A 27,940-nucleotide genomic window follows, 5' to 3' on the forward strand; every position below is an offset into this window, starting at 1 on the left:
GTATTGATTTAACCTTCTCATTTTAGAGGTGACACAACTTCCCAAAGTCACTGTACAAGTCAGCAGTGGAGCCAGGACAGGAACCCAGGCCCCTGGACTCCCAAATGGTTCACGAGGGCCTCCCTTGTTCCTGGCTGCACGTTAAACTCTAGTACAATACTGGTGAGGACCATCTGAGTGAACTGGTTCTTGGCTTCATGGAACTTCAAAGGAGGTGCGCCCGCTGGATCTTAGATGAGCAGGAGTTTGCTAGACACAAGTAGGGAGAATAGGGTATTTGGACGAGCATTCAAGGCACTGTGTGCAAAGTAAGGCCTGAAACGTCCCTGGGATTCAGAAATTACAAGCGGGACCACTTGACTTTAGTGGAGTGGTGATGGGCTGAGGGGTTGAGGAGACGCTGGGAGACAGCAGGGAGCTCTCTGGGGCTGGAGCATGGACTGAGCGGCGTGCAAGCGGGAGCAGGGGCGACAAGGCCAGGTAAGAAACGACAGGGTCAGTGGATGGGGGGAGCACTACGCTGGAGTAGTGCAGAGCCGGCAACCCCTAACATTTTACTTCTGATTGCCAAAAAAGCAAAGGGCCTTTGTAAGATGAAAGGGCTCGCCAGGGGCGGGAAGGTGCTCAGCAAACGTGCGCAGTGGGGGAAGGGGAGTGAGTTCAGGGTGGTTTCGAGAGCCGGAGAAAGGCTGCGCGTCAAGTCGAGCCTCCACGGATTCCCCCAAGATTTCTCAGGATCTGCGGATAACGGCTGCTGCCTAGCCCGTAGCCCAGCCCAGCCCTCCCGCCGCCCTCAGCCATTGGCTGCCCTCCAGGCCTTTGCTTTCAGCCAATAGTAAACGAGGCCGCAGGCTCTTCCGCCGGGGCGTAAGGTCAGGGGTCACCAACATGGCGGCGCCCAGGAGCTGTTAAGGCGTGAGACGGAGGGTGGCCATGGCGACGCTGGCGGCGGTGGCTCGGCTGGGGCGCCGGCTGAGTGGGCTGGGGCCGGGCCGCGGACACTGGACAGCGGCCGGACGCTCGCGGAGCCGGCGCGAGGCGGCGGAGGCCGAGGCGGATGCGCCCGTGTTCCAGTACGTGGGCGAGCGTGCGACTCGCGCCGACCGGATCTTCGTGTGGGGCTTCAGCTTCTCCGGGGCGCTGGGCGTGCCCACCTTCGTGCTGCCCGGCTCCGGACCCCAGCCCCGCGCCGGCTCGCGGCCGCGCCGCAGGATCCAGGCCGTGCCGTACCGCCTGGAGCTGGACGGAAAGGTGAGGGCTGCGGCGTCCTCCCTCCCTCCCTCGGTGCCGCTCTCCAGCCTTCGCCGCTCCTCCTGAGACCCTCTCCCAGCGTTGGCGACGCTGGGTGGACGGACTTCGGGGAAGGGGAGGGTGTTGTGTCCGGCTCGCGCCATTCGCGGGACACACCGTGAGCAGGGGTCGGTGCCACAGTTACGGGAGAGGAAAGGGAGGCTCCGAGAGGTTAAGGGGCCGGCCCATTGTCCCACAGTTGGTCGGTGTTCCGTTCTTAGGGATTCGCCCTCGGGCCAGACTCCAGAAGTCCTGCTGCTAGGAAAGAAAGAAAGAAAGTGAAGTCACTCAGTCGTATCCGACTCTTTGCGACCCTGTGGACTGTCGCCTACCAGGCTTCTCTGTCCATGGGATCTCCAGGCAAGAATACTGGAGTGGGTTGCCATTACTTCCTCCACGGGATCTTCCCGACCCAGGGATCGAACCTGGGTCTCCCGCATTGGGGGCAGACGCTTTAACCTCTGAGCCACCGGGAAAGCGGACTTCAAAAGGTCTGAGAAAATGTGGGTCGGCTGGAGTCGGTGAATAGGTCGGAAAGGAAATGTTAACTGGAGTAGTAACAGGAATGAGAGCGAGGAGGCAAGGTCTAAACACACTGGAATGGTTGCACAGGAGGCCCCTGAATTGACTCAGACTTGAAAAGATGCAGCAAAGAATAACTCCTGGAGGGTGCCTTATTGTGGCAGCCAGTATCTAGAAATGCAAAAATGGATGTTTAGGATAGGCTCTTGCTTGGCGTATTTGTGGACATCTTGGTAGGTGGTGGAAAATAAGCAGATTGGACCAGTTTGGCTTCTGACTTTTCTGTCAGGGATAACACATGATCTTTTGCCCTAAATAGGGAGCACCAGAGACACAGGGATTAAGCTTCAGTGAAAGGTTGTTTAACTTCTTAATATTGAGTTGTGAGAGTTATTTATGTGTTCTGGATGTAGGTGTTTTATCACATATATGATATGTGCACATATTTTCTGCCAGTTCTTTTCATTTTATTAAAAAATTTTTTTGTTTGTTTCTTAAAAAGTCACAATTTTATAAAAAGTGGTTTTGTTACATTCACTCATACATACCCCCACACACCCCACTCACCTTCTGTCCGATTGCAGGAGTGTGACTACGATGTAAGAATTTCATGACTAGTTCAGTTCAGTTCAGTTCAGTTCAGTCGCTCAGTCGTGTCCGACTCTCCGCGACCCCATGAATCACAGCACGCCAGGCCTCCCTGTCCATCACCAACTCCCGGAGTTCACCCAAACTCATGTCCACAGAGTCGGTGATGCCATCCAGCCATCTCATTCTCCGTCGTCCCCTTCTCCTCCCGCCCCCAACCTTTCCCAGCATCAGAGTCTTTTCCAGTGAGTTAACTCGTCGCAAGAGGTGGCCAAAGTATTGCAGCTTCAGCTTTAGCATCAGTCCCTCCAATGAACATCCAGGATCGATCTCCCTTAGAATGGACTGGTTGGATCTCCTTGCAGTCCAAGGGACTCTCAAGAGTCTTCTCCAACACCATAGTTCAAAAGCATCTATTCTTCGGCGATCAGCTTTCTTCACAGTCTAACTCTCACATCCATACATGACCACGGGAAAAACCATTGCCTTGACTAGACGGACCTTGGTTGGCAAAGTAATGTCTCTGCTTTCTAAAATACTATCAAGGTTGGTCATAACTTTCCTTCCAAGGAGCAAGCGTCTTTTAATTTCCTGGCTGCAATCAGCATCTGCAGTGATTTTGGAGCCCAAAAAAATAAAGTCTGACACTGTTTCCACTGTTTTCCCATCTATTTCCCATGAAGTGATGGGACCAGATGCCATGATCTTTGTTTTCTGAATGTTGAGCTTCAAGCCAACCTTTTCACTCTCCTCTTTCACTTTCATCAGGAGGCTTTTGAGTTCCTCTTCACTTTCTGCCATAAGGGTAGTGTCATGACTAGTTAAGAGACAGCAAATACTGTAAGGTACAGGTTCAAGTATTAGTGTAACAGGTATCTGCGTAACAAACGTCCTTAGGAAAAAAAAATACGATTTGTCACTGGTTTGGATGATTGCCCTCAAAGCTTACAAGTTATCTCAGTTAAAATGTGTTGGCTGGTGAGCACATTTCAGAACTTAGCAGGGGAAAAAAGCTTTTAAAGCAGATCAGAATTCAACCTGATGGTTTTTATCCTTCACATAGTAAATGCAGACGTTACTGAAGCACTAGATCAAGAATGAACACAGGTGAATACCAAAGGTTCTTAGAAGTCAGTTGTGTGGGGAGAAAGCCCCAGACCAGCACGTCACACCCTCTTTTTATTTTAATAGTGTCCTTCAGGAAGCGAAAGTTTTTAATTTGAATGAAGTTCAGTTGATGAGGTGTTCTGGTGTGGATCAGGCATTTGGTATATCTAAGAAGTCTTTGCCCATCCCAAGATTACAAAGATAATTTTGCTATGTTTTTGTCTAGGATCTTCATAGTTTGACTTCTTATATTTTGGTCTGTGAGCCAGTCATTTGAGTTAATTTTTGTGTATGGTATGTGGGCCTCCCTGGTGGCTCAGTGGTAAAGAATTTACGCCTGCCAATGCAGGAGATGTGGTCGGGAAGATACCCTGGAGGAGGAAATGGCTGGCTAGCCATTCCAGTATTCTTGCTTGGGAAATCCCAAGGACAGAGGAGCCTGGCAGGTTCATGGGGTCGCCACAGAGTCAGACAGACTTAGCGACTGAACAGCAGCAACCAACTTTTCTGTAATCTAGGAAGTCAGTCTCTTCTGCTGTGTGTGGCTGCTGACATTGCTTGGGTTTTTGTTTTGTTCCGTTCTCCTCCCCCAACTGTCTTTTTTTTAAAGTCAGACTTCTTGGGGTTTGCCAGTGATTTGGGCAGAGGCTGTGCTCAGATACCTTGAGCTAGTAAGTTTTCTGCTCTCCCCCTTTGATTTCTGTGTGTGGGTTGGGGATCACATTCAAAGTTCAGCCTGATCTTAAGTCGGCCTCAGCTTTTCTTCCCACTGGGAGCTCCTTGTGGAGTTTCCCTGTCAGCCATGCAGGTGTGAAGAGCTTTCTGTGACTCTCATTTCTAGGACCTGCCCGTTACATTTCTGGCTGGTCTGCCTCTCCTCTTACCCCACTCAGGATTGCAACCTCAGACTCACAGAATTGTGAATCTTCCTTGTTTGTTTCCTGCTGAATTTGCTGTGGGGCATGAGATTTCACCGTTTACCCCCAATTAAGTCTGTCTAATCAACAAAACTGATGGTTTTCACCGTCAACGCTGCCCTTTTCTAACTTCTGTGCTGACTGAGCTGGGTTAGCTGGAGCAACTCGGGACAAGAGGTCTACAAATGCTGGTGTTCTTGCCTGTAGGTCTAGCAGCCCTTTGTGAGTAATTTCTTGATTTGTTTGCCTTTGATTGACTTCTGGAGCCCTGAAATGGTTGTGGTTTGGGGTTTTTTTTGCAGTTTTCTCCAGTTTTATACTTGTTTTTTGGGGAAAGATTAGCTAACCTTTTCACACTACCAGAGTTGGAAAGTCCCCTTCTGGCGCCTTATTATAACAAACATTGCTTAATGCTGATTATGTGTCAGGTATCGTTCAAAGCCTTTTCACATACTGGCAGATTTAATAATATAGCAGCTGCTTCCCAAATATTTGTTGAATGTTGAATAAACAGATGAGAGTAATTGAATAGTGCGCTGGGCATTGGCTTCGGAACTCAGTTTTCTGTGTTTCCTGCTGTGTGGTTAGGGCTTGTCTCCTGCCTCCCCATTGGGTCATTTCCTTGGAGGTGGAGCCATTCCAAGAGACCAGAGAACTGAGGTGTTTTTTTTGTTTTTACTGATGGTGCATCTGTATATGTTCCAGGTGAATGTTAATGAGAGAAAATGTCACAGGGCAGAAAGAGGGATCTGTAACTTTTGGATGACTTGATTAAACAGGTCATCAAATTTAAAAGAAATATTTAGCTCGCTTTCTTCAAGATATGCTGGAGTTAAAAAATGTAAAAGCAAAACAAAACTCATGTTTGTTCATTATCATGGTAAGCTAGCATTTTCATCAGGATTAGGTTAGATTTGCATGTAGTCTCTGAGATCAACTATACAGGCCTTTGGTAAACTATGAACAGCCAAGAGATGATGGAGGAACATTAGGGTGACCATGTGATTTGTTCTCATTTGCTTGAGAATGAACTTTAGGGCATCAAGTGTAAACCAGGATTGTCTCAGGCCACTCTGGGTATTGTGGAAAGGGAGTTGACCTTAAAGCCAGGCTGCGTTTGGTTTGTTTCCAGCCCTACTGAAGACTCAGTTTCCTTACCTGATCTGTGAAGGTGGGGATCAGACAGTGTGTCATATTCATGGTAGCTGTGATGACTAATTCTTCCTCATGGAAGTAGTGGTTTGAGACTGTAACAGTGTAGCGTAAGGATTAATAGCATGCACTCTGCAGTCAGACCGCTTAGGCAAGTTACCTAATCTCTAGGAGGTTTGATTTTCTTATATACCAAATACTACTGTTATACCCTTAATAATAATAATAAGCACATTGTATAGCTCTTACATTAAGCCAGGTACTGTTTACTCTTAAGAGTAACTCATTAACTCATTTAGTCTTCACAACTACTCCTAACTATTATAGGAGAGACACTGTTATTAACTATTTTGCATATAGGGAAAGAGACACAGAGAAGTTAAGGAGTCTGTCTCCGGTTACACAGCTGGTAAAGGTCTACCAGTGGGCAACCCTTTGATCTTGCCAAGATTCAAACTAAAACTAAGATAGTCTTCAAGTTTACTATGCGAGACTGTGTCTTGGTGAATGGGGATCATTTGATACCTAGACCATTGGGTGACTGAAGATTAAATGAAGTTGTGCATATCAAGCCCTTAACACATGGTAAACCTCCAGTAAGTGTTAGTTGCTATAGTAATAGTGTTGGTTCTTAAAATGGATGAACAACCTGTGATTTATTGCTGGGAAAACTTATGTTCCATATCAGTCAATGCTTTATGGGAATTTTTTTTTTTTCCCTTTCAGATTTCATCTGCTGCCTGTGGATATGGATTCACGTTGCTGTCCTCTAAAACCAAGGATATTACAAAAGTTTGGGGTATGGGGCTCAACAAAGATTCCCAGCTTGGATTTCACAGGAGCCGGAAAGATAAAAGTAAGCATTCTCACTTTGGTTTCTCTCTGCTGTGAGTGGTCTGGAAAGGTACTCTTTGATTTTTAAGAATATGGTTTCATAAACCAAACCATAGCAACAAAATAGATGGAGTCTTTAAAGTGTTGTTTGAAACCATCTAGACCAGATTATTTTTCAGCTTGTTTGGTAATAACATTGAACCTTTAGTCAAAGGAGCATTTGCTGATGAGTAAAGGTACTCTTTTTGGCCCCAAAGAGATGACCCTTTTTTCCCTAGCTTGGAGATCACTTGAAATATTCTGCAGTGCCTACAATATGGTCTAAGGGGAAAAATTCAATGAAATCCTTAAGATGGAGGTTTGATTCCAGGTATTCGAAACTTGAATTGTAAAAATGTTAATTATTTATAATGACAGTTTTACAAGTAGACAGTAGTAAATCAATTATGAGTACAATAAGAAGCATTTTTTTAAAAAAAAGGAGTAAGTAAAAAACAGTGGAAACAGTGTCAGACTTTATTTTTTTGGGCTCCAAAATCACTGCAGATGCTGATTGCACCCATGAAATTAAAAGATGCTTGCTCCTTGGAAGGAAAGTTATGATCAACCTTGATAGTATATTAAAAAGCAGAGACATTACTTTGCCAACAAAGGTCCGTCTAGTCAAGGCAATGGTTTTTCCCGTGGTCATGTATGGATGTGAGAGTTGGACTGTGAAGAAAGCTGATCGCCGAAGAATCGATGCTTTTGAACTATGGTGTTGGAGAAGACTCTTGAGAGTCCCTTGGACTGCAAGGAGATCCAACCAGTCCATTCTAAAGGAGATCAATCCTGGAGTTCATTGGAGGGACTGATGCTAAAGCTGAAACTGCAATACTTTGGCCACCTCATGCGACGAGTTAACTCACTGGAAAAGACTCTGATGCTGGGAAGGGTTGGGGGCGGGAGGAGAAGGGGACGACGGAGAATGAGATGGCTGGATGGCATCACCGACTCTGTGGACATGAGTTTGAGTGTACTCCGGGAGTTGGTGATGGACAGGGAGCCCTGGCGTGCTGTGATTCATGGGGTCGCGGAGAGTCGGACACGACTGAGCGACTGAACTGAACTGAACTGAACTATATATGGAAACGGACAGAAGAGTCTAGTGCACCCAATGTGTTGCCAGCAGCTCCAGCAGACATCAGCTCACTCGTCATTTTTATTTAGCCTCCACCATCCCCCTCAACAAATTTGAAGCAAATCCTAACATTATTGATTTTTTTCATGAATATTTCAGTACATATCTAAACAAATTAAGGATTCTTTACAAAAAAAGATATCGTTATCACACCCAAAAATAATTAGCAATATAGTCATTTGATGTCATTAGATATCAAGTGTTTATTTTATTTTATGGCTATGCTGCTTGGCTTGTAGGATCTCAGTTACCTTACCAGAGATTAACCCCGGGTAGTTAAACTTTCACAGCAGTGAAAGTACCAAATCCTGACCACCAGGGAACTCCCCCCCAGTGTTTAAATTGCCTATTATCTCATGAATATCATTAGGTTTATATTTTTAAAAATTTATTTGAATCAAGGTCCAGATAAAGGCCAGACATTGATTGGCTGATAAGACTTTTGAAAGTCTTTTGAGTTTGTGTCTGTCTTTTTCTCCTTGATATTTATTTATTGAAGAAATCATGTCGATTGTCCTGTAGGAGTGTCCAGTCTGGAGTCTGCTGATTGCATCCCCGTGGTGCTGTTTGATGTGATCTGCTGTCTTCTTTTTTTCCTGTCAGTTGGTAGTGGGAAGTGGAGCAAGCTTCCCCGAGAGCCGTAACACTTCAGATTTCCTTCAAATGTTATGTCTTTGCTGCTTCCCAGGCCTTTAGGGGTCAGTGACTATAGTAATAGGAGATGTGAAGTTTTTAGTATTTTAAAATACAGTATTTTTGCAGTTAATAAGGCTGATACACTAACAGCGTTTTCCAATGCCTTTGGTTTAGCTTAGAGTTACGTCATCTTCTTGTGATAAATTACAGTTATTCCATGCTGATCAGAAACTCTGTTTGAAAATTTTATCAGTCACAAGTGAATACCAACAGGCATGTATGATAGTAACGCCATATATTTGGTAAATGAAATGTTTTTAAAGGTGGGGTTCATAGGAGAAAAGATAGGGGTCATGGGTGGTTGAGAACCAGGACATTTGCAGATCTTAACTCCAGCCTCTGTTACAAATATTCAGAAGTTCATTGTTTAAAACCTACTGTAGTGAAAGTGTTATACCTCAGTTGTGTCCCTCTCTTTGTGACCCCTTGGACTGTAGCCTGAGGCTCTTCTATCCATGGAATTCTCCAGGCAAGAATACTGGAGTAGAGTGCCATTTCCTCCTCCAGGGGATCTTCCCGACCTAGGAATCGCCTGCATTCCAGGCAGATTCTTTACTGTCTGAGCCACCAGGGAAGCCCAAAACGTACTGTAGGAATTCCCTATATAGACCAATCTGGCTTCTCCAGTAGGATTATAAAGAACATTAAGATTCTTCTTTGGGGTGCCTTCTAAAACACTTTCCTCCCTTTCTTGCTTATTTAAATATTAAAATTTTCTATTTTGAATAGATAACATACATACTTCAGAATCCTAAAGGCGCAGTTGAATATATAGTGACAAGTCTGCTTTCCATCTCTGTCCTCCAAGCCACACAGCATTTCTCCCTGAAGACAACAGATGTCAGCAGTTTCCAGTTTATCCAGGAGGAGAGATTTTTCGCATCTGGAAGGAAGCACATGCATCTTTGTATTCTTTTTGCTTTTATTCTAAGCGGTATCATACTATATATGCCATTCTTCACTCTCCTGATGAATTCTAATGGGGGTTGCAGGAAGAAAGTGCTTTTTTTCCTTTCCTTAAAAATCCAGAAGGTGGGACTTCCCTGGTGGTCTGGCAGTTAAGACTCCACAACTCCACACTACCATGGTAGGGGGTGTGGGTTCGATCCCTGGTCTGGGAGCTAATATTCTGCAGGCTGTGTATTGTGGCCCAAAAAAAAGAAAAAAAAAATCCAGCAGGTTTTAAATGACTTGGGAAAATATTTCTTTAATAGGACTAAGTATGTTTTATAGTAAGTCATGGTGTGATGGACGCCGGGGGCAGGGAGTGGGGCTGGAGTTCTCGTCTCAGCTCTGCCAGTAACGTCTGTCTCCCGGGCCGTGTAATGTGTGTGCACCTTGTCATTCTTGTTTCAGCGAGGGGATATGAGTACGTGCTGGAGCCCTCGCCCGTGCCGCTGCCGCTGGACAGGCCCCAGGAGACGCGGGTGCTGCAGGTCTCCTGTGGCAGAGCCCACTCGCTCGTCTTGACGGACGGTGAAGGAGGTGATGGACCCGTTCCAGGGGCGTGGGAGAGTGGGGGCCGCTTCCCCGTGGTTGGGCCTGAAGGGGCCCATGCGGTTGATCCCCATCTAGTTAGTGAAGCTGTTGGCATTTCACGAGCGAGTCGGTGGGATGGCTCAAGAGAGTGGTGTGGGGCCGACCTTGGCAACTCGTTCATGTTCTCTGCTCTCCGTGGTTCTTGGGAAATCTCTGTCTGTATTTATAAACATGACAGCACATGCCGTATCATGACCTACTTCTCCTTAGCCCCAGAGCCACCAAGCTGGACTCTGTGTGTGTGTCTAGATGGCATTTTCTCTTGTACTGAGAGTAGCCTGTTTGCTGACACTTCTTCCACATGGGGTAGGGGGTGGTTTCCCTAGTTCAAGCTCCTGGCTCACCCCCGGCCCCCTTCAGAAGAGCAGTTGTTTCCCCAGGAAGGTCAACTTGACTAAAGTTTTCAAATTTCACTTTTTTGGCTCAGTGTGCTTTGCAGGAAATGGTGAAGATAGTGTTAGGAGCTCTTTTAGGGGGAGGCTTGGCGTTGAGGGCAGCCTAGTGACAGGTCCAGGGAATGGAGGTGCTGAGGCCTTCCTTTCACAAGATGTGCTCACCTTATCATGTGGCATTCCTGAGAAGCACCCCAGGACCCAGGCGGGGAGGCAGAAGGCATGGCAACAGCGGCCTGAGCTGTCTTGGCTGGCTTTGACCCCAGTGCTCCTGTAGGGGCACCTGCAGAGGCTGGGAATGTTGGAGAAGGAAGCTGAGTGGCAGCTGGGGCAAGTGGTTGGACTAGAACCACATGTGAGACTTTCCTCCCAGTCCTGAGGATTCCAGGATCCTGCAGAGCTGATTTGATTGGCACTTTATCCTTTAGTCTTCAGCATGGGGAATAATTCTTACGGGCAGTGTGGAAGAAAGGTGGTCGAGAATGAAATTTATAGGTGAGTTCCCGAAATTGCTACCCCTCCCCAGGTTGTGTCGAGTGTTACACACCTTGTGAGATGTGAGAGACCCCCAGAGTCGTGAAACGCAGTGGGAGGCCCCTGTAAGGCGTCGAGAGCGGGAGGGAGGGTGCCTGAGCCCCGTCTGACGTGGGAATGCCTTTGATTTCATTTGTTGCTTAACTTAAAAGTTCCACTAGTCTTTAAAAAAATTTCCCTCTAGTTCCTCATATGATGCTGGTAGATCTAAATAACATTCAGAAGTCTGCAGCGTATTTACGTCACCAAGGGATTTTGTTTTGTTTTACTTTGATGCCCAGACCTACCCCTTCCTTGTGTTTGACCCTGAGAGTTTCCCTAACGTTACCGTGTGCATGTGGGGGCTACCGGTTGGGGTGACGAGAGGGCCTGCAATCACCCAGTGCTTACCATGCTTCTCCCCAAATTTCTCTGGCTGTAGTGAAAGTCACAGAGTTCATAGGATGCAGGACTTCGATGGACAGGTGGTCCAGGTAAGAGACGGGGGCTGAGGACCACTGGTCCTGCCCCCCGCCCCCACCCGGAGGTGGTTTTGAAAGGGTGAAAGGTTGGTGAGCTGATGACCAACTGTTATGGCGATTTTCTGAATTAATAAATGATTTTAGTAAGTATTGTTACCAGCCTGTTCTAGGTTGGGGCTTACACCAGCTTGTGGGGATACAAAGTTTAATAAAAATTGGGGAGGGTAAATAACACTCTGGGGAGAGGCAGGTTATATACCAGCAGTATCAGAGTGTAACTTGAGATCTGCGTTCCAGGCTGCCTTATCCTGCTGACCATTTTATTCTCATCCATGGTACAGTGCCTGGCACATGGTAGATACTTAACTGTGTAAATGAGTGTATACAGAAAGTGCTTATGAGAGCACCAGAAGGAGATCTGTTACTCCTACGGGGGGTGGTCTGGAAGGAGAGAAGGGCTTCTGGAGGAGGGCGTAGTTCCTTGGGTGGAGTGGGGTGGAGAGGCTCTCGGGTTCGCTCCTTAGGACACCAGGCACTGTTTTGTTTTTAGCCAGAGCAGTTTCAGGGCAGCGGGAGACACAGGCTGGGCTGTGCTGGATTGAGAGAGTCAGCCGTGGAGCAGGGCGGGGCAGCCTGCCGCCTGACCCCTGGGGCACTCTGGAGTGGTGGGCAGTGGTGCCTGGCTTTGGGCACTTGGGCCAGAAGAGTGGGGCTCTAAGGAGTCCTTCTCACCAGTCACCTCACCTGCGTTTGTGTGATAGGTCGCCTGTGGTCAGGACCACAGTCTGTTCCTGACGGATCGAGGAGAAGTGTATTCTTGTGGATGGGGTGCGGACGGGCAGACAGGTAGTGTCCCTTCCTCCCCCGCCCCCTGCCCGGGGGATGGTGCAGCTGCCTTCATCCGGCCCTTCCCTCTCCTGTCCCTTCCCGAGTGTCCCCTCCCTTTCCCCTCACCCCCAGCTCCTGGATTGGACAGAGGACTGGGGCTGCCCCACCGTAGAAGTCTGGGTCTTTTCAGAGACAAATGTCCCCTAACGGAAGCTCGGCTTCAACTGATTTGAGAAGCATGTGATTAAGGGAGAGAAGAATGAGAGAGGAGCTTTATCATCCTTGCGCAGTCTGCCTTTCCGTGTTCCATGTTTGTCTGAAGGGACGACCTTAAATTTAAGATTTAAACCTTGTGTAAATCCTCTTATCATCCTGCCACCTCAACACATCATCTTTGTCTCTTGACTCATGTTTTCCCTGTCCTTATTCATATGTGAACATCGTTTATGGCACTCAGAGGTGTGATTTTTATATGCCTGTTTTATTGTTAAATTTACATGAAACATTTTCCCACGTTGGTATAATTTGCACAGTTTTTAATATTGTATGATAGAGCATCCAGTTCATGTACTATAAAGTGAATTAATAATTTAGTTATTTTATCAGGTAGCTACTCATTACCCTGTAGTTGGGAGACATACTTTTGGCGGGGGGCGGGTGGGGGTGCAGTAGCCATTGCAGATACGACATTTCTAACATATACATGTCTGGCTTTTCCCTTCATTTGGATTGTTGCCCTGGGATAAATTTCCCAGGCGTGGGTCAGAGGATTGAAATATTTTTATTGTTTTCAGGATATACTATTATATTGCTTTCCAAAAATTTCACTATTGGAAATGACTTATAGTGACGTCAGCAGTGTACAGAAGTACTGATTTAATCATCAGCCCTCTAGCAGGGATTATTGTCAGTTTAAGTGTCCTGATTTAATCCCAGTACCAGTTTTTAAAGTGTGCATTTCTTTAGTATCTGTAAAGTTGAAGCTTTCTTTTTATTTTTTCAAATCTTGGTGTGAGTAACTTTTAAAAATCAGCTTTTTATAAAAAGAATGAAACTGATACATTTTTGACAGCACAGACCAAGGAATGAGGTGAAAGTCCCAGTGCCAGAGAGAACCGTGGTTTAGTTTGCTGGTGCCACTCCAGAAGCTCTGCTGTCACGTGGCCTCACTGCCCTTGCTCGCCAGGCTCCGAGTCCAGCCCTGCAGGCCCCCTGCACCCTGATCGGGAGCCTCCCTCCTCTGCTGCCACGGGGCCTTTGCACATGCTGTTCCCTTAGCCTGGGATGCTCTTCTTCACTCTCCCTTTCATCCTGCAGACCTTGGCTTGAGGTGGTCCCTTCAGTGCAGGCCCCCCAACCATCGGGTCTAAAGCAGTTTCTATCATAACCCTTCAACATTTTGAGTTAATTTTTAAAAATCTTTTTTAGTATATAGATTATATTTGGTGTATACAAAAGATGATATATATTTTTCACGTTGCCTGTTGCCGGCGGTGTTGCTAGTCTGACACTGCTTTGGGCCCCTTGGAGGAAACCTGGTTTAAGCAGGGCTCTGTGGTTTGGGGGTCTCCCTCATCTGCTGCCCAAGGGGTTACCCTCCATCGCCAGGCTGATAGTGACACTTGCCCTCCTGGCAAGCCCTGTCTTTTCCTTGGCTCACTGTCTACCACACCCGTTTGCCGGTTTCTGTTTGTTGTTTTGGGGGGATGGTGTGGGGGGTTGACATGGCATGGGCTCTTAGAAGTTTCCTTTATTTTCTCCCAAGCTCGGCAGTGCCTCAGGAATTGCTTGTTGTAACTTTGGTTTCCCAGCGCACATAGAAGTTATGTTTATACTGTAGTCTATCAAGTGTAGTGCAATAGCATTATGTCTAAAAAAAACAATGTACATATCTTAATTAAAAAAATACTGCCTCCAGAGTATTCACCACCACCTGACAAAACAGGGTTGCCACAGACCTTCCGTTTGTTAACAGTGCAGTGCCTGCGAAGTGCAGTAGAATGAGCTGTGCCTGTATACTGTATCCAAGGTCTGATCGGCTCACTGTGTGGTGGCGTTTCATCTTGAAAAGGTTTCTAAGTTGAATGAGACTTAGAAAATATCAAGGGTTTTACATGTAAACAATCACTATGATGTTTTTTCCTCTTAGAGAACATGGAACAGGAAGTTGCACAGTGTGCAGAGGGAACTGATTAGGATTCTGAATGGATCTTTGCAAAGTGCTTAAAGCGGTGTTTGGCACATAGTAAGTCAGTGCAAGTGTTTGAGTAACACAGTTTTCCATCGTGTCAGGCCTGGGTCACTACAATATCACCAGCACGCCCACCAAGCTGGGCGGAGACCTGGCCGGAGTGAACGTCATCCAGGTGGCCACCTACGGGGACTGCTGCCTGGCCGTGTCGGCTGATGGCGGCCTCTTCGGCTGGGGCAACTCTGAGTATCTGCAGCTGGCCTCTGTCACTGACTCCACACAGGTACGTGGTCACGGGCAGCCCGGGCTGGGGGCTTGGAAATAGTGTTAAGGACACACAGAGGAGGTCCATCACCAAGGGAGATGAACAGACTGCTGTGTAGGCCTCACCTGAGCTGAGGCTGCCTCTTCAAGGGGCTGAGTGCTTGACGATCTGTTTGGAGCCTAGAAAGAAAGCTCAAAAGCCTGCGTTATCAATACTTCGATAAGCTAGTCCTGGCTTGGAGCAGTAGTTTAGGTATGCCTGTGTGCCCTGTCCTCTTCTGAAAGGGGAAGTGAGGCTATTTACATGTGTTTCTGCAACATCCCAGGGCGCCTTTTGCTGCCGTCCAGCGTGTGTGCCCCTTGATGAAGATGCCGTGTGTCCCCCAGGTCACGCAGGAGAGGCCTGGCGCCTGGCCTGTGGTGTCTCCCCATTGCGACCCCGCCGTCACCGCAGGGGGCCATCGTCTGTACAGGGCAGTAGGGTTTTAAACGTTCTATTAAGGAAAGTTCCAAATATAAGCAAAAAGTAGGCCTTATATTAATCTCCGTGTAGCCATTACCCATATTCAATAATTACCAACTAATGGCCTGTTTAAAAAAATAGATAATTTACTGTTTTAAACTGTATGACTTAGTGGTTTTTAGTGTATTCACAAGACTGTGTAACTGTCACCAGTACCTAATTCCAGAACATTTTCATTAACCCTCCCTTACCCTCCTCTCCAAATAGCCCCATACACCTAATGGCCAGTTCTGTTGCATCTGTAATTCCATCTGCTGCTCTCTCCTATGTTATTTTGAAGCAAATCCTAGACTTTCTATCTATAAATCAGTATGTGTCTCTGAGTGATAAGGACTTAATATCATCAAGCTTCTGACAACATACAGAAGAGTTTTAAATATGTGTTAATAGGTGAAGAAATACGCACAAAGTGGTAAAAGTCAGCTGACCAGAGGAAAATGATTGGTTCTCTGTGGTCTGTCACACTGGCTGGAAGTGGCTGCAGGTTTGGCTCTGATCATTCTAGTAGCCAAAACAGAGGAAAAGGTGATCATTTATTATTTCAATGTGTTTACTTTTATTTATTCATTTGGTTGTGTCAGATCTTAGTTGTGGCATGTGGGATCTAGTTCTCTGACCAGGGATCGAACCCGGGCCTCCCGGAGTTGGAAGCTCAGAGTCTTAGCCACTGTATCACCAGGGAAATCCCAGAAAACATGGTCATTTAATGATTCATTGTTTCCATAAGATAAACTGCAAATAAAGTGTTCAGGAGAAGGACTGGACTTCCTGATACCAAGGCCTGAGATCAGTGTCTGCATGGCCTTCCTGTGGGGACAGGTCTAGGGTCATGTTGTTGTTACCTGTGCTGTGTAACAAATGACCGTACCATGTAATGGCTTATTTATTCTCTCTCAGTTTTTGTGAGTCAGAGATCTAGGACTGGCTTGGCTGGGTCTTTGGCTCTGAGTCTCTTTCTTGGGGTTCACCTTGGGAAGGCTCTGCCTCTGGGCCCACACTGGTGGTTCGCAGCGGGGTGCAGGTCCCCATGGACTGCTGGCCCAGGGGCCCCTGGTCCTCACTGGCGCTTGGCCAGCTCGTAGCGGTTGGCCGAGCCTCCCTCGGTTCCTTGCCATGCAGGCTTCTCCACATGGCGGCTCCCAGCACAGCAGCTGGCTTCAGCCAGGCAGGCAGACGAGAGGGTGAGTTAACTTGTCAGTGAGACAGAAGCCGGTGCTCTACAAGTTCACCCCAGTAGTGGCTTCCCCTCGTTTGACCGAGTTCTGTTCTGTAGAAGCATGTCACCAGCCTGGCCCTCCACAGCAGGGCGCAGACAGCACATAGTGTGACCTGCAGGAGGCAGGCCACTTGTTTGGAAGCAGCCCACCACAGCCCTGATCCTTTATGTGGCCTGAGCCTCACCCCGTCGGGGACAGCAGTGGTGCCTTTCCATGGCTCTTTGCTGGAGCGTTTCTCAGCCTTTGCTGAGGGCTGTGTGCCAGAGCCCAGTCGGGCAGAGGAGCTGTGTGAGCCGGGTAGCGGACGCCAGGCCCCACCAGCAGCCTTGCGCCATCTAAGATCAGTAAGCCCCTTTAGTCAACTTAGGGGTCGTTATCCTCCAGCTGTCTCCATTTGCCCGTGACTCTGAAAAGACCCATGCCTGTCACTGAAGCACTTAGAATCCATCTTTCCAAAGACACTCCTTAGTAGAAGCGCCAAGACCAAAGCCTGCTGGAAGGCTAAGGAGGCCACTTGGCCGTCCCCAGGCACTGCAGTTCAGGACGTCCGGAGTGAATCTGTGCTCAGCCTCTCCCTGGCCCTTCTCCACCGCCATCCACGCCCTCGCAGCTTCCCCTCTCGAAGCCACACCTCTCACTCACTGGGAACCTGTACTGCCTCCCCGTCACGCTTGGGATAGGGACCAGACCCTGACTGTGGTCAGCCGCCGCCCCACGTGGTCTGGTCTCCCTTCTCTCCACCAGCATCTTGCAGATAGCCGCCTTGTTCCCGGCCGCGGCCAGCCTGACCTGCTGAAACTCCTGAACGTGGCACGCACGCCTCACCCCTTCTGCACTGTCACCTGCCCGACCTGGGGTTTCCTTCTCTGCTCCCCTGGCTGCTTCCTCCTGACTGCTCTCCCGACACGTGCCCTGAGACCCCCCGTGCTCCCCTTCACTGCACTCAGCGCAGGGTCATCCTGTGTTCATCGTGGCTGACATCTGCCTCCTCCACTGGACTACACCCCCGGAGCGAGACTGGGTGTCCTGCTCCCTCGTCTCCCCCGTGCCTGTTAGACCCTCAGCACCTGTACAGTATTCGGGATTATCTAGGGGAAGGCACGAATGAACTGGGACTTAGACCTACCCTGTACATGAAACAGTATTTCCAAGTTCTTGCGGGTTTGTCTTCCTAATGGTGTGGCCCCTTCCTCTGATGCAGGTGAACATCCCCCGGTGCTTGCCCTTCTCAGGAGTGGGGCGGGTGAAGCAGGCTGCGTGTGGGGGCACAGGCTGCGCGGTATTAAACGGTGAGCCCCTCTTGTGGGCTGTTTGCTGGGAAGCTGCGGGTGGGATGGGTGCGGAAGGGTTGGTGTCCACTGGGTCCTGCTCTCAGCGTGGGGAGTGGGCCTGTGGGAAGATCAGAGTTCAGTCCACAGAGGGGGAGGGTGACTGATGTTCTTGACAGAAGGCTAACAGCTGTGATTTATACGTCGACAAAGAGCCAGTGTAGAACTTTGTATTGCAGACCTCTGGCTTGCTTGCTCGCTCCCTCTCCCTGAGCCTGGGCCAAAGACTCCAGCCCTGGCTTCTCCAGAGAGACTGTGCCGAGAGCCCACAGGCACACAGGAGAAGAGGCCTAGGGTCCAGATCCTGAGACCCATGTCCCCTGGGATTACGCATCTGGCACCACTGATCAGTGTTAAACTTTTTATAACCTGAAAGTCATTGCAAGTTTTAGAATCTGGCCAGGAGTCGTGTGGGTACTTGGCTCGATCTCCTGCTCCGTGTCGGGAAAAGCTGTCCTTGTAAGGCTCCCCTGTGTTCACGTGGGGTCTGTGGGTGATTTATGGAGCAGCCCCATCCAGCACCCTCAAGATGTGGGATGTTTGTGTTCTGAGATTAGTTAGCTGGCTAGACATCCTCCACAAGCACAAATTTGAAAGAGGAGAAAAGAAACATTAAGTATCTATCTCAGCATGTTCTTGCCAAGCAAGAAGAAGGAAAAGAGAAAAGGAAAAAAAATGCATGTGGACGTAACACATCTTGGTGGCGTGGTTTGAATTTCTGGAGAGGGAGGGCTGTGCTTGGTTTGACTTCCTGACCGTTGTTTTTACTGTAATCCAGGAGAAGGACATGTTTTCGTCTGGGGCTACGGAATTCTTGGGAAGGGACCAAACCTCTTGGAAACCGCTCTTCCAGAAATGATTCCACCCACTCTCTTTGGCCTGACGGAGTTCAACCCGGGAGTCCAGGTTTCCCGCATTCGCTGCGGGCTCAGCCACTTCGCCGCCCTGACCAGTAAGTGACCAGGCCAGTGCGGCCCCAAGGCCTGGACGGGCCTCCGCCTCTCGGGTTCAGCCCCAGGCCGTGGGCTGCTCTCAGTTTCCATCCGTCCAGCGGAGTGGCGCCCTTGTGTGGATAATGAAAGAGAGCGGCTGATCCATAAGTTGTTTGGCTTGAGGTTGTGTAATATGTGTCTCCTTTTCATCCCGGAGGTTTGTTTTTGGTTCATCTGGTTTGTGGTTAGGCTAACGTTACAGTGAGTTTCTCAAGAGGACACAGTCGGTGGTTGGGAGAGGGGACCCTGCAGTGGGCCTGGGGGAAACCAGTGGGGGTTTGGCGACATCCGCGGTGGGTGAGCAGGAAGTGACCGCGCGGGGCTTCCTCCTGGTCCCCTGGCCACGCCCAGCCCTCTTCCAGCCTGGAACGCAGGAGATGCATGTGTCAGACAATCCTGTGGTTTCGAGGAGGTGGACGTGCCCAGTTTCTCCAAAGTGCTGGGGGAGAGTGATCAAAGGGGAGGCGGAAATGGAGGCTTTCTCAGAGGTCTGCCCCATTACGAAGCCATGAGCTATCCGGTTACCCTGCAGACCTCCACCATGTCTGCGCTTCTTGATTACAGCCTTCATCCCACCACTGTGGCTGTCGGGTCAATTTGTTCCTCTTTAGTTGACTTGAAAAGTAAGATGGAACTAAATAGATTTCATTTTATGACTTTTAAGTATTATAAATTCGCTTTTTCCTTGCAATTTTAATGACCTTTCCGTCTCATGGCAAGTAGTTATTTTCTTCTTAAAACACCTGGGCTGGGACAGTCGGTTAGGGGTCGCCTTCGTCTGTGTTCCCTGGCCTTCTGCTAACGTGGGGCCGCTCCAGATAAGCACGCTCTGGAGGTTCCGGAGTCCTCACTGCCTCTCAGGCGTGGTCTGCATTGCGGGTTTGGGGGTGCGGAAGCAGCAGCAGCTGCTGTGCTGTCTGACCGTCCACTGAGGCACCCCAGTGATAGCAGGGGGAGCTGGGGTGAACCCTCACCACCCCCACGCAGGGTCAGCCACCTCCATCTGCAAATACGTGTGTCACATGAGCGTTTTAAAGCTGTTCTGATGTGGCAAAGAAGCGTCAGTGTGGTATTCTAGAGGTAACGATGATCTGTAATTTCTCAAATGTTTAATGCTGAAACTGTGTGCAGAGTTACGAACTTTAGAATCCACACACAGCCTTCACCTACGACTAAGGTAGATTCCTTTGTCTGCTGTTCTGCCGCGTAGCCATATGGGTCTCAGTGAAATGAAATCCTACTTAGATTTCCCCCCGAACCCAAAAGCCACCCTCCCAGTGCCAGTGATTGTTCCTTAGTAGAGGGAGCCCCAGGGCCAGGGTGTCTCCCCTGTCACTGGGCCTGGCATTTGCCTGCGGCCATCTGGTTTACCCTGAGGTACCCTCTCGGGTGGAAGACCAAGGAGAGCAGGCAGAGCAGAGGGCTCTGACACGTGTGACCGAAGGACCTTTACTGAGTCAGCCTTGTTGTTTCAGCCCCAGCTCCTGCGTGTCCTTTCTTCTTCCCACGACCAGAGCCTTCTGCTGGATGGGGCTGTGAATGGGGCCTCTGTGCTGAGGACGCCCCAAGCCGGTGCGGGAGGAAGTCTGGACCGAGGGCCCTTCCCAGTCTGGGGGTTCGTCTTGAAGGCTGGGATTCCCAGAGCCCCAGTCTGGCTTCAGTGTCCTGGCCTGTTCCTGCAGCACTCTCCCGGTCCTCTTCCTTCGTGGCACTTGTTACCGTCAGAAATCATGCATTTGTTGGGTTATTTATCTTTTGCTGCTGGACTGGCTCCACCCGCACGAGGACAGGAACATGCCTGTTGGTCCCCATGCCGTCCCAGCTCCCAGCACACAGACGTAGCCCAGCCCAGAGAGGCGCCCCGTCACCGTGTGTCACTTGACCAAATGCTCCTGAGACCAGACAAGGAATGACAGATTATCCTACTTCTCACTCTGTCAGGGTGTGGCTGGGATTTGAGGACACTGAGATCTCAGGGTTGTGGAGGGCAGGGTCACACAGCTGGGCGATGGGGGGTGTCTGCAAGGGCTGAGCAGAGGGGGCTGTGTGTGCAGGAGCCCCCTGGGACCACCTCCGGGCACGTGCTCATCTCCCCTGAGAAGGACGCTGCGTGAATCTGGGCTGGGACCCGTGTTTGGTTTGGGGATGGTACTGTTTACTTGTCCCTTCAAAAGCAAGCACTAATAAAGCCGGGGAGAGATTGAAGGTTAACGTTGGTCTTTGTACCGGGTTCTGGAAGGCCTGTTCTCATGACCCATCCTCCTCTTGGAGACTTGCCCTTGGCCTGAGCCCCAACCAAGCCACTGTTGTTCTTTCTTTGCAGACCGAGGAGAGCTGTTTGTGTGGGGCAAGAACATCCGAGGGTGCCTGGGGATTGGTCGCCTGGAAGACCAGTACTTCCCGTGGAGGGTAAGGCTGGGCAGGGCAGCCTGAGGGCGTGCCTGTGGCGCGAACACCAGACACAGCAGCCAGGCCAGCACCAGGTTCCCGGGGTTCCGGTCTCGTGCTGTCCTTAGGGTGCCTCAGGGAGGAGTGAGCTGCAGGCCTGGCGTCCCGGCTCTCCACGAGGGAGGGGGTCGGGCTGAAGGAGCTGACGTGCCAGGAGCTGTTTACCGAGGCCCGTGGAGAGGAATGTTTTACAGCGAATTTAAAAGAAAGCAGGATGTTTAATATTTAGAGTGCCTTACCACAGCCACCAGACTAAAACATAAGGCTCTTCTCAGGAGGAGGGTGCAGTTCCACAAAAGGCTCATTTCAAAGTTAAAGGGAAGGAGGTCCCTTCTTAAGTTATCATGTGTCTTCACGTTGTTTACTAAGTCAGTTCTTTAAGTTCTAGACAAGGCTATTTATTCTTTTGAGTACAGAACATATGGACCTGGTACAAAATGTATTATGGAAAATAAGCCTCCCGTCTCCTGTCCCAGAGGCAGCTTCTGGTTTCATCCTTCCCTTCTGGAGATGGTCTCTGTAGAGAAGCAGGAGCTCGTGTGCATGCACGCTTGTGTGTGTGTGTGCATGTGTGGGCGCGCATGTGTGTGCTCGTGTGTGCATGTGTGTGTGCACGCATGTATGCATGTGTGTACGCATGTGTGCCTAAATGTTATGTTTTGAAGGATGGTTTTTAATAATGTGTTTTGAGGTTGTATAAAAGCAACTTTTTAAAAAATGCAAAAGAGATGTTTTAATTTTTGAAAAGAAGATTTATCTGTCAAACCCACGGAAAGTGTCTGGAGGCGCTTTGGTATTTCAGCGGCTATTTCTCCCAGCCCTTGCCTTAACTGCTGGCTCTCCTGGCTCATGTGAATTTGGCTGGCCCTGCCTCTGGTGCAGTCTTCAAGAGACACTGGTCAGAGGGAGGCTTTGAACTTGTTGGGGAATGATGAGTGTGCCCCCGAGTTGTTCCCAGCCTGGTGGGGCGGCCCCGCTGTCCCCTGGGGACCCCAGCCTGGGAAAGGAGAGGCGCGGTGGCAGTGGGCAGTGGTTGGCTGCTCTGGGAGCAGGAGCGTGGGGCAATCAGGATCCCTCTTGTCCTTTGGGAGCCCTGACCCCACCCCGAGGGTTCCCTTCTGCGGGAGCAGCTTGGGAAATGGCCGAGCAGCCGGGCTTTGAATGAATGACCGTTGTGACTCGGGGCTCCCTACCTGCCTTCATTTCCTCTAAATTAGAGCGAAGATCAGCCGTGAAGTCAGACTTGACATCAGAGGGTGTCTTCACTGCTGAAGTGGCCAGGCCAGGCTTGGCCTCTGAGGCGGAGCAGGGGGTGCCAGGCCTGTGGGCGGACCCCTTGCTGTTCAGGCTGGACCCCCGAGCGTCCCTCTGACGTGCTCCTGGCCCCCACGCTGTCAGGGCAAGGACGCTTCAGTCTGTTCTGTGGCGGCCGCCCTCAGGCCACATGCTTCTCCTCTTGGGCATCTGCAGAGCTCCTTCGCCCCCTTGTCTCCTTTGGGTTGGGGTGGGAGGATGGTGCTGAGGTCCGTGCCGGCTCCAGGATATGGGGCTGGGCTGTGGGAGGGCGATGGAGACAGGAGCCAGTTTTCCAGTCAGCTGGGCCGGAACCCTTAGAGGTTAGTCTGATGCTGAGTCGCTGTAGCTTTCTCCAGTCTGTTCTGTTGTCTCACTTAAACAAACAATTGCACGTGATTTTTATTCCTTAAAAACTATATTTTTTCACTCATCTTCAGCAGGGGACGTGTTACATCATTTAAAAAGTATTCCACAAAAGGGAAAAAGAAAACAAACCGAATTTGTAGCTCCTATAGTGGTACTAACTGGTCACTCTTAGGTGCACAGAGCCGGGCTTTTCTCATGGTTCACAGGCCCAGGAGGCGACATCTCAGTCACCCGATGCAAGCCTCTCCTTCCGGAAGCATCCAGGATGTCTTCCTGCTCCATGTTGGTGCTCAGAGAGGTTCAGTGATCTCTTTAAGGTTACACACCTAGTGAGAAGCGGATTCAGTGTCTGACTTTGAGATGTCACCGAGGCTCCCCTCCTCTGTGAGGGCCTGAGCTGGGTCCCCCGCCGTGGAGGAGAGGGCGTGTGCAGAGGGAGACCCTCTGTGCAATAGTGGCCCTGCGGGCCTGGGCTCAGGCCGCACCCCTGCCTAGGGAAGGGTGACGGCCATCCTGGGGTCGAGGCGCTCTGCTGGTGCAGGTGGGGCTGTGCCCCCAGCCTGCGCCCGTCAGCACTGACTTCCCTGCCGCTCAGCTGTCCACTGGGCTGGGCTGCGATGTGAGCTTGTCCTTTGCAGACTGTGCCTCCCCTGCGCTCTGCGCCTCTCTGGCTGGTTGGAGCCCAGACTGGGGACCCTCTGCCTTCAGGGCCCCTTTCTTACTTGGCCTCTTCGGGAGCCGCAGGCCCTGGCAGTTCTGACGCCCTGGGGGAGGGTGCGCTGTGGTGCCGGGCCTCTTTGCAGGCTGGGCAGGCTCCCCTCTGGGGTGTGGTCCCACCTCTGGGTGCCAGGCAGGGTGTCTTCAGGTGCAGCTGAGTGGGGACGTGGCGAGTCTGGCAGCCCGGTCACAGCTGGTCCAGTGCTCCTCTTGGCCTTCCTCTGTCCCTGAGCTGCTGGGCGCGTGTCCTCTGTCCCTGAGCTGTGGGCGCGTGTCCTCTGTCCCTGAGCTGTGGGCGCGTGTCCTCTGTCCCTGGCCTGCTGGGCGCGTGTCCTCTGTCCCTGGCCTGCTGGGCGCGTGTCCTCTGTCCCTGAGCTGGCGGGTGCGTGTCTGTCCCTGAGCTGGTGGGCGCGTGTCCTCTGTCCCTGAGCTGGTGGGCGCGTGTCCTCTGTCCCTGAGCTGGTGGGCGCGTGTCCTCTGTCCCTGAGCTGGTGGGCGCGTGTCCTCTGTCCCTGAGCTGTGGGCGCGTGTCCTCTGTCCCTGAGCTGGCGGGCGCGTGTCCTCTGTCCCTGGCCTGCTGGGCGCGTGTCCTCTGTCCCTGAGCTGGTGGGCGCGTGTCCTCTGTCCCTGAGCTGGTGGGCGTGTGTCCTCTGTCCCTGAGCTGGTGGGCGCGTGTCCTCTGTCCCTGAGCTGGTGGGCACGTGTCCTCTGTCCCTGAGCTGTGGGCGCGTGTCCTCTGTCCCTGAGCTGGCGGGCGCGTGTCCTCTGTCCCTGGCCTGCTGGGCGCGTGTCCTCTGTCCCTGAGCTGGTGGGCGCGTGTCCTCTGTCCCTGAGCTGGTGGGCGCGTGTCCTCTGTCCCTGAGCTGGTGGGCGTGTGTCCTCTGTCCCTGGCCTGGTGGGCGCATGTCTTGGGAACTTGTCCTTGTGTGGAGAGTTGTTCATACACTAATTCTGCTCACACTTTTCAGTTACTCAGGTCAGATAGGGTTCGGCTTCTGGAACTGTTTGCCTTTGCAATAATGGGAGTGTAAATTGGTTTAAAATAGAAACTCCTTTTAACCTTGAGGAGGACACAAATAGAACACGGCTGAGGGCAGCCGTCTCTTGGACTCAGTTCAGAAGCTATGGGGTGGGTTGCCGGGGGAGCCGCCTGCTTCTCCCCAGAGAGGCTACTGGGGCCAGCATCAGCCAGGGCCATGTGGCCCTCTCTGCCTTGGGCTCTTGGGCCACAGCCCTTGGGGAACAAGGACAGAGGTGCTTAAGTGCGGCCGCTCGGCTACAGGTCAGCGCGGAGAGTGGCCTCCCCTGGGGAAGGTCAATAAAGGCGCCCTCGTGGCTGGGGAGGTTGCTGGGAGCTCACCTGGCTGGTCGCCCCGGGCAGCATGTTTTCTTCTGCTTCCATGGCCAGCCCGGAACACTTTGTGCAGCTCTGAGCCTCTGCGATGAGCAGGGGGCACTGTGGTGTATTTGCTCAGTGGTTCCTGTAACAGGCTTTGCTAAGGGCGCTTGTTTAGAGCAGGACGGGCAGCATGACTTGGTGCTACTGTCCGTTTGCCTTGCGGCTCGGAGCCCTTAATGGACTTGTCTCTGAACCGTGGACACTGCTGCCTCTGGGCTTTTAAAAGGCCAGCCATCTGGCTGGGGCCGTCCCCTTGGAAGCTCAGTAAACTCCGCAGGCTGTTGCAGAGCCGTCTCCAGCTGTCACTTTGCCGCCCGGGGGAGGAGGGCGGGCAGGACTCGGGTGCAGGCAGGAGAGCAGCACCCGTGTCCGGCAGAGGCTGAGGAGGAGCCGGGGCGGGAGCTCTAAGGAGACACTGCACCCCCACCGGCTCTCTGCACCCAGAATCTCTGGGAAGAGCAGAAACCAGTGAGAAGTCGTTTCCAGTTCTGAGGGAAGGTGGGGAGCAGGGCAGACGATGCCGCGGTGGTACCCAGAGGCAATGATACCTTTCTTTTTTACTGAATGTCATTTTATATGGTAGCCATGTGACTATCACCTATTTAAATCAATAGTAATAATAACAACAACAGTAATAATACTACAATAGGAGAAAGCCAAGTGCCCTTCTCCTGGAGAACTTGGGGGCTGTATGGGCCTAGGACCCTGCTTGTGTGGTGGGCACTATGGAGTGTGTGTGTGTGTGTCCTTCTCCAGGGCCCAGCTGTGGAGCTGCAGGACGATGAGCGTCCATGTAAAGGCCAGCAGGCTAGGCCGTAGCCTCCACACCCGTGCGGGGTTGTCTGCACGTCACCCGGAGGGTTGGCCCTGCCGGTGATAAAGTGTTGGCAGGGCCGCCAGCCAGGCCTCTGGCCCCTTCTGAGACACAGTCAGCACACCTCCTGCAGCCTGCCTGGGCCTGGGGCTGATGGGTGAAGCGGGTGAGGACGCTGGGCTGGTAGGACTCCTCCCCACAGTGGGCCCCGCGGTCAGGACAGGGCGGGGCGGTTTCTGGAGCCGCTCAGGGAGCTGTCTGGTGACCCCTGGGGCAGACGCCTGTGGGGAGTCGCCCTCACAGGGGCTGTCCACGTCCTGGGATGGCGCACGCAGGGTCAGAGCCAGGGTCGGGCCCTCGTTGGGCGCCTCCTCCCCTCACAGTGCGCCGGGCCTTGCTTTTGCAGGTGACTATGCCTGGACAGCCTGTGGACGTGGCATGTGGCGTGGATCACATGGTGACTCTGGCCAGGTCCTTCATCTGAACCTCCTCCTCGAGCCACTGGAGCCCGGCCCTGGCCTCAGGACCGCTTAGCCTGCTCAGCCAGGGTGGCTGTGGGGCTCTGGATGGGGCCCGAGAGGGTCAGGGCCCTCCATGCTCTGGGCCGCGCTCCCCACAGCCTGGAGCGGGGTGACTGGAAGTGCCGGAGGCGGTCCCCCCTCCAGCCCAGGGTCAGGCGCTTGGCACAGACTCTGCCCCTGGGCTGAGTGGCTCTGGCAGGGCGAGGACGATCTGCTTCATCTCAGCTCCTTCCCAGGGACACACGGTGGCATCTGCTGTCACGACTGGTCTTCAGAGAGCTTCAGCCATCTCTGTGCGCTGTTGGGACACCAGCTGACAGCCCTGCATGCGGGTCCTCCCTGGAAATGCCCTTGGCGCCAGCCTGGAACCCTGTGGGCCCTCAGCAGTCACCTACCTTGTAACACTCCTTCCTGCCTGGCTCAGAAGACTTGAGAGGCCCCTTGGGAAGATGAGCAAGGCCAGATTTCTATGGGCCAAAGGCTTTGAACACAATCCGTGAAAGCTTGGCTGGAGTGCTCGCCTTGGAGAAGGAAAACTCAGACGGTGAAAAACATTTGCGTTAGTAACGTAACATGTCCTTTTCTTTAACATCTTTTAAAAGTCTTTTTTGGAATAAAGTCTATTTTCTGCCTTTTCATTTTTAAGAACTTGAGAGGTCTTTTTATTTTAACCTAATCATTTAGGGATTAGCTTTCCAAAAACAAGGCATGTGGTAAAGAGGCTACTAGAAGCCAGTGAAAAGTACTCTGGAAGACAGTCCTGCTTGGAAACTGTTTTCTGACCAGAGCCTGCCCCCTCACTGCAACTGGGAGAGAACGATGCAGTATGAAAATAACCAGTTATCACGCCACAAACCGGGGTCTCACTCGAGGTGTACACACTCCCTCCTTCCATCCGTTTGCTCAGTACATGTTCACTGTTGTGTCCTGTATGTGCCAGGTATCGTTGATCACAAAAGAGTCACATGGGGACAGAAAACCCCCACAAGCAGGTCTCATGATGCTTACATTTCAAGGAGGCAAAACAGTCAACTAGCCAAGTGCAAAGTGTGTTAGATGGCTGCGTGGGCTGTGAAGAAAAAGTAGGAGGGGGCGGGCGATGCTGGGAGGGTGACATTTAAAGTGGGACGGTCACTGTCGGCGTCCTCGCTGTGGCCCAAGGCTGTCTGGGGTGGGGGGTGGCCCCGGGCCCTCCTCACCTGGTCCCGTGCCGCCTCCACTCCTCTGTGGGCCAGCCCATTCCTGTGTTTCTTAGATCAAAGCTCTTCCATAAACTTGAAACAGAAATTGAAAACCGTCTGCCATGTTCCTTCTCAGAGCTCCTCTTGGGCCAAGGGCCACGTCACCCCGGCGGTGAGCAACAGTAACCCTTCCTCCAGGAGATACACGCCTTGAAGTTCATGCTGACTTGCGGAGCATGATGCCCCCAAAGGGCAGGCAGGGGACCCCCCACTGATGCTCAGGGACCGTAGGGGATGGTGGTGATGGGTGGGGGTCTCTGTCGAAGGTGGGGGTGGTTTTTAGCCTTCCCACACGTGGCAGCCATGATCAGATCCGGCTACTACCTCCTCCTTGGACACAGTGTGAGTCGCTCTTTGTCTGACGCTTTGTGACCCCATGGACTGTAGCCTTCTAGGCTCTGTCCATGGGGTTTTCCAGGCAAGAATACTGGAGTGGGTTACTGTTTCCTTCTCCAGGGGATCTTCCTGACCCACGGATGGAACCTGGGTCTCTTACATCATGGGCAGAATCTTTACCATCTGAGCCACCGGGGAAGCCCGGGGACACAGTACGTAGCGTATATTAAGGGACGTCCTTAGATTT

At 51.3% G+C, this 27,940-nt stretch overlaps 1 protein-coding gene across 1 annotated transcript; it reads left to right on the top strand.

Moving 5' to 3' along the window:
- Window positions 1-873: 873 nt before the first annotated feature.
- On the top strand, window positions 874-26,764 carry RCC1L (RCC1 like). Its single transcript, XM_055409997.2, has 11 exons — window positions 874-1,251; window positions 6,303-6,432; window positions 9,643-9,771; window positions 10,646-10,712; window positions 11,173-11,224; window positions 11,974-12,058; window positions 14,333-14,514; window positions 17,437-17,524; window positions 18,342-18,515; window positions 20,879-20,964; window positions 26,002-26,764. The coding sequence occupies exons 1-11, from the start codon at window positions 934-936 to the stop codon at window positions 26,077-26,079; spliced, it is 1,389 nt and encodes a 462-aa protein (XP_055265972.1). The 5' UTR covers window positions 874-933; the 3' UTR covers window positions 26,080-26,764.
- The last annotated feature ends 1,176 nt before the right edge of the window (window positions 26,765-27,940 follow it).

This window comes from Moschus berezovskii, chromosome 27 (genome assembly GCF_049115385.1).
Source record: "Moschus berezovskii isolate FMDL1 chromosome 27, NW_MosBer_1.0, whole genome shotgun sequence".
Classification (NCBI taxonomy): Eukaryota; Metazoa; Chordata; class Mammalia; order Artiodactyla; family Moschidae; genus Moschus; species Moschus berezovskii.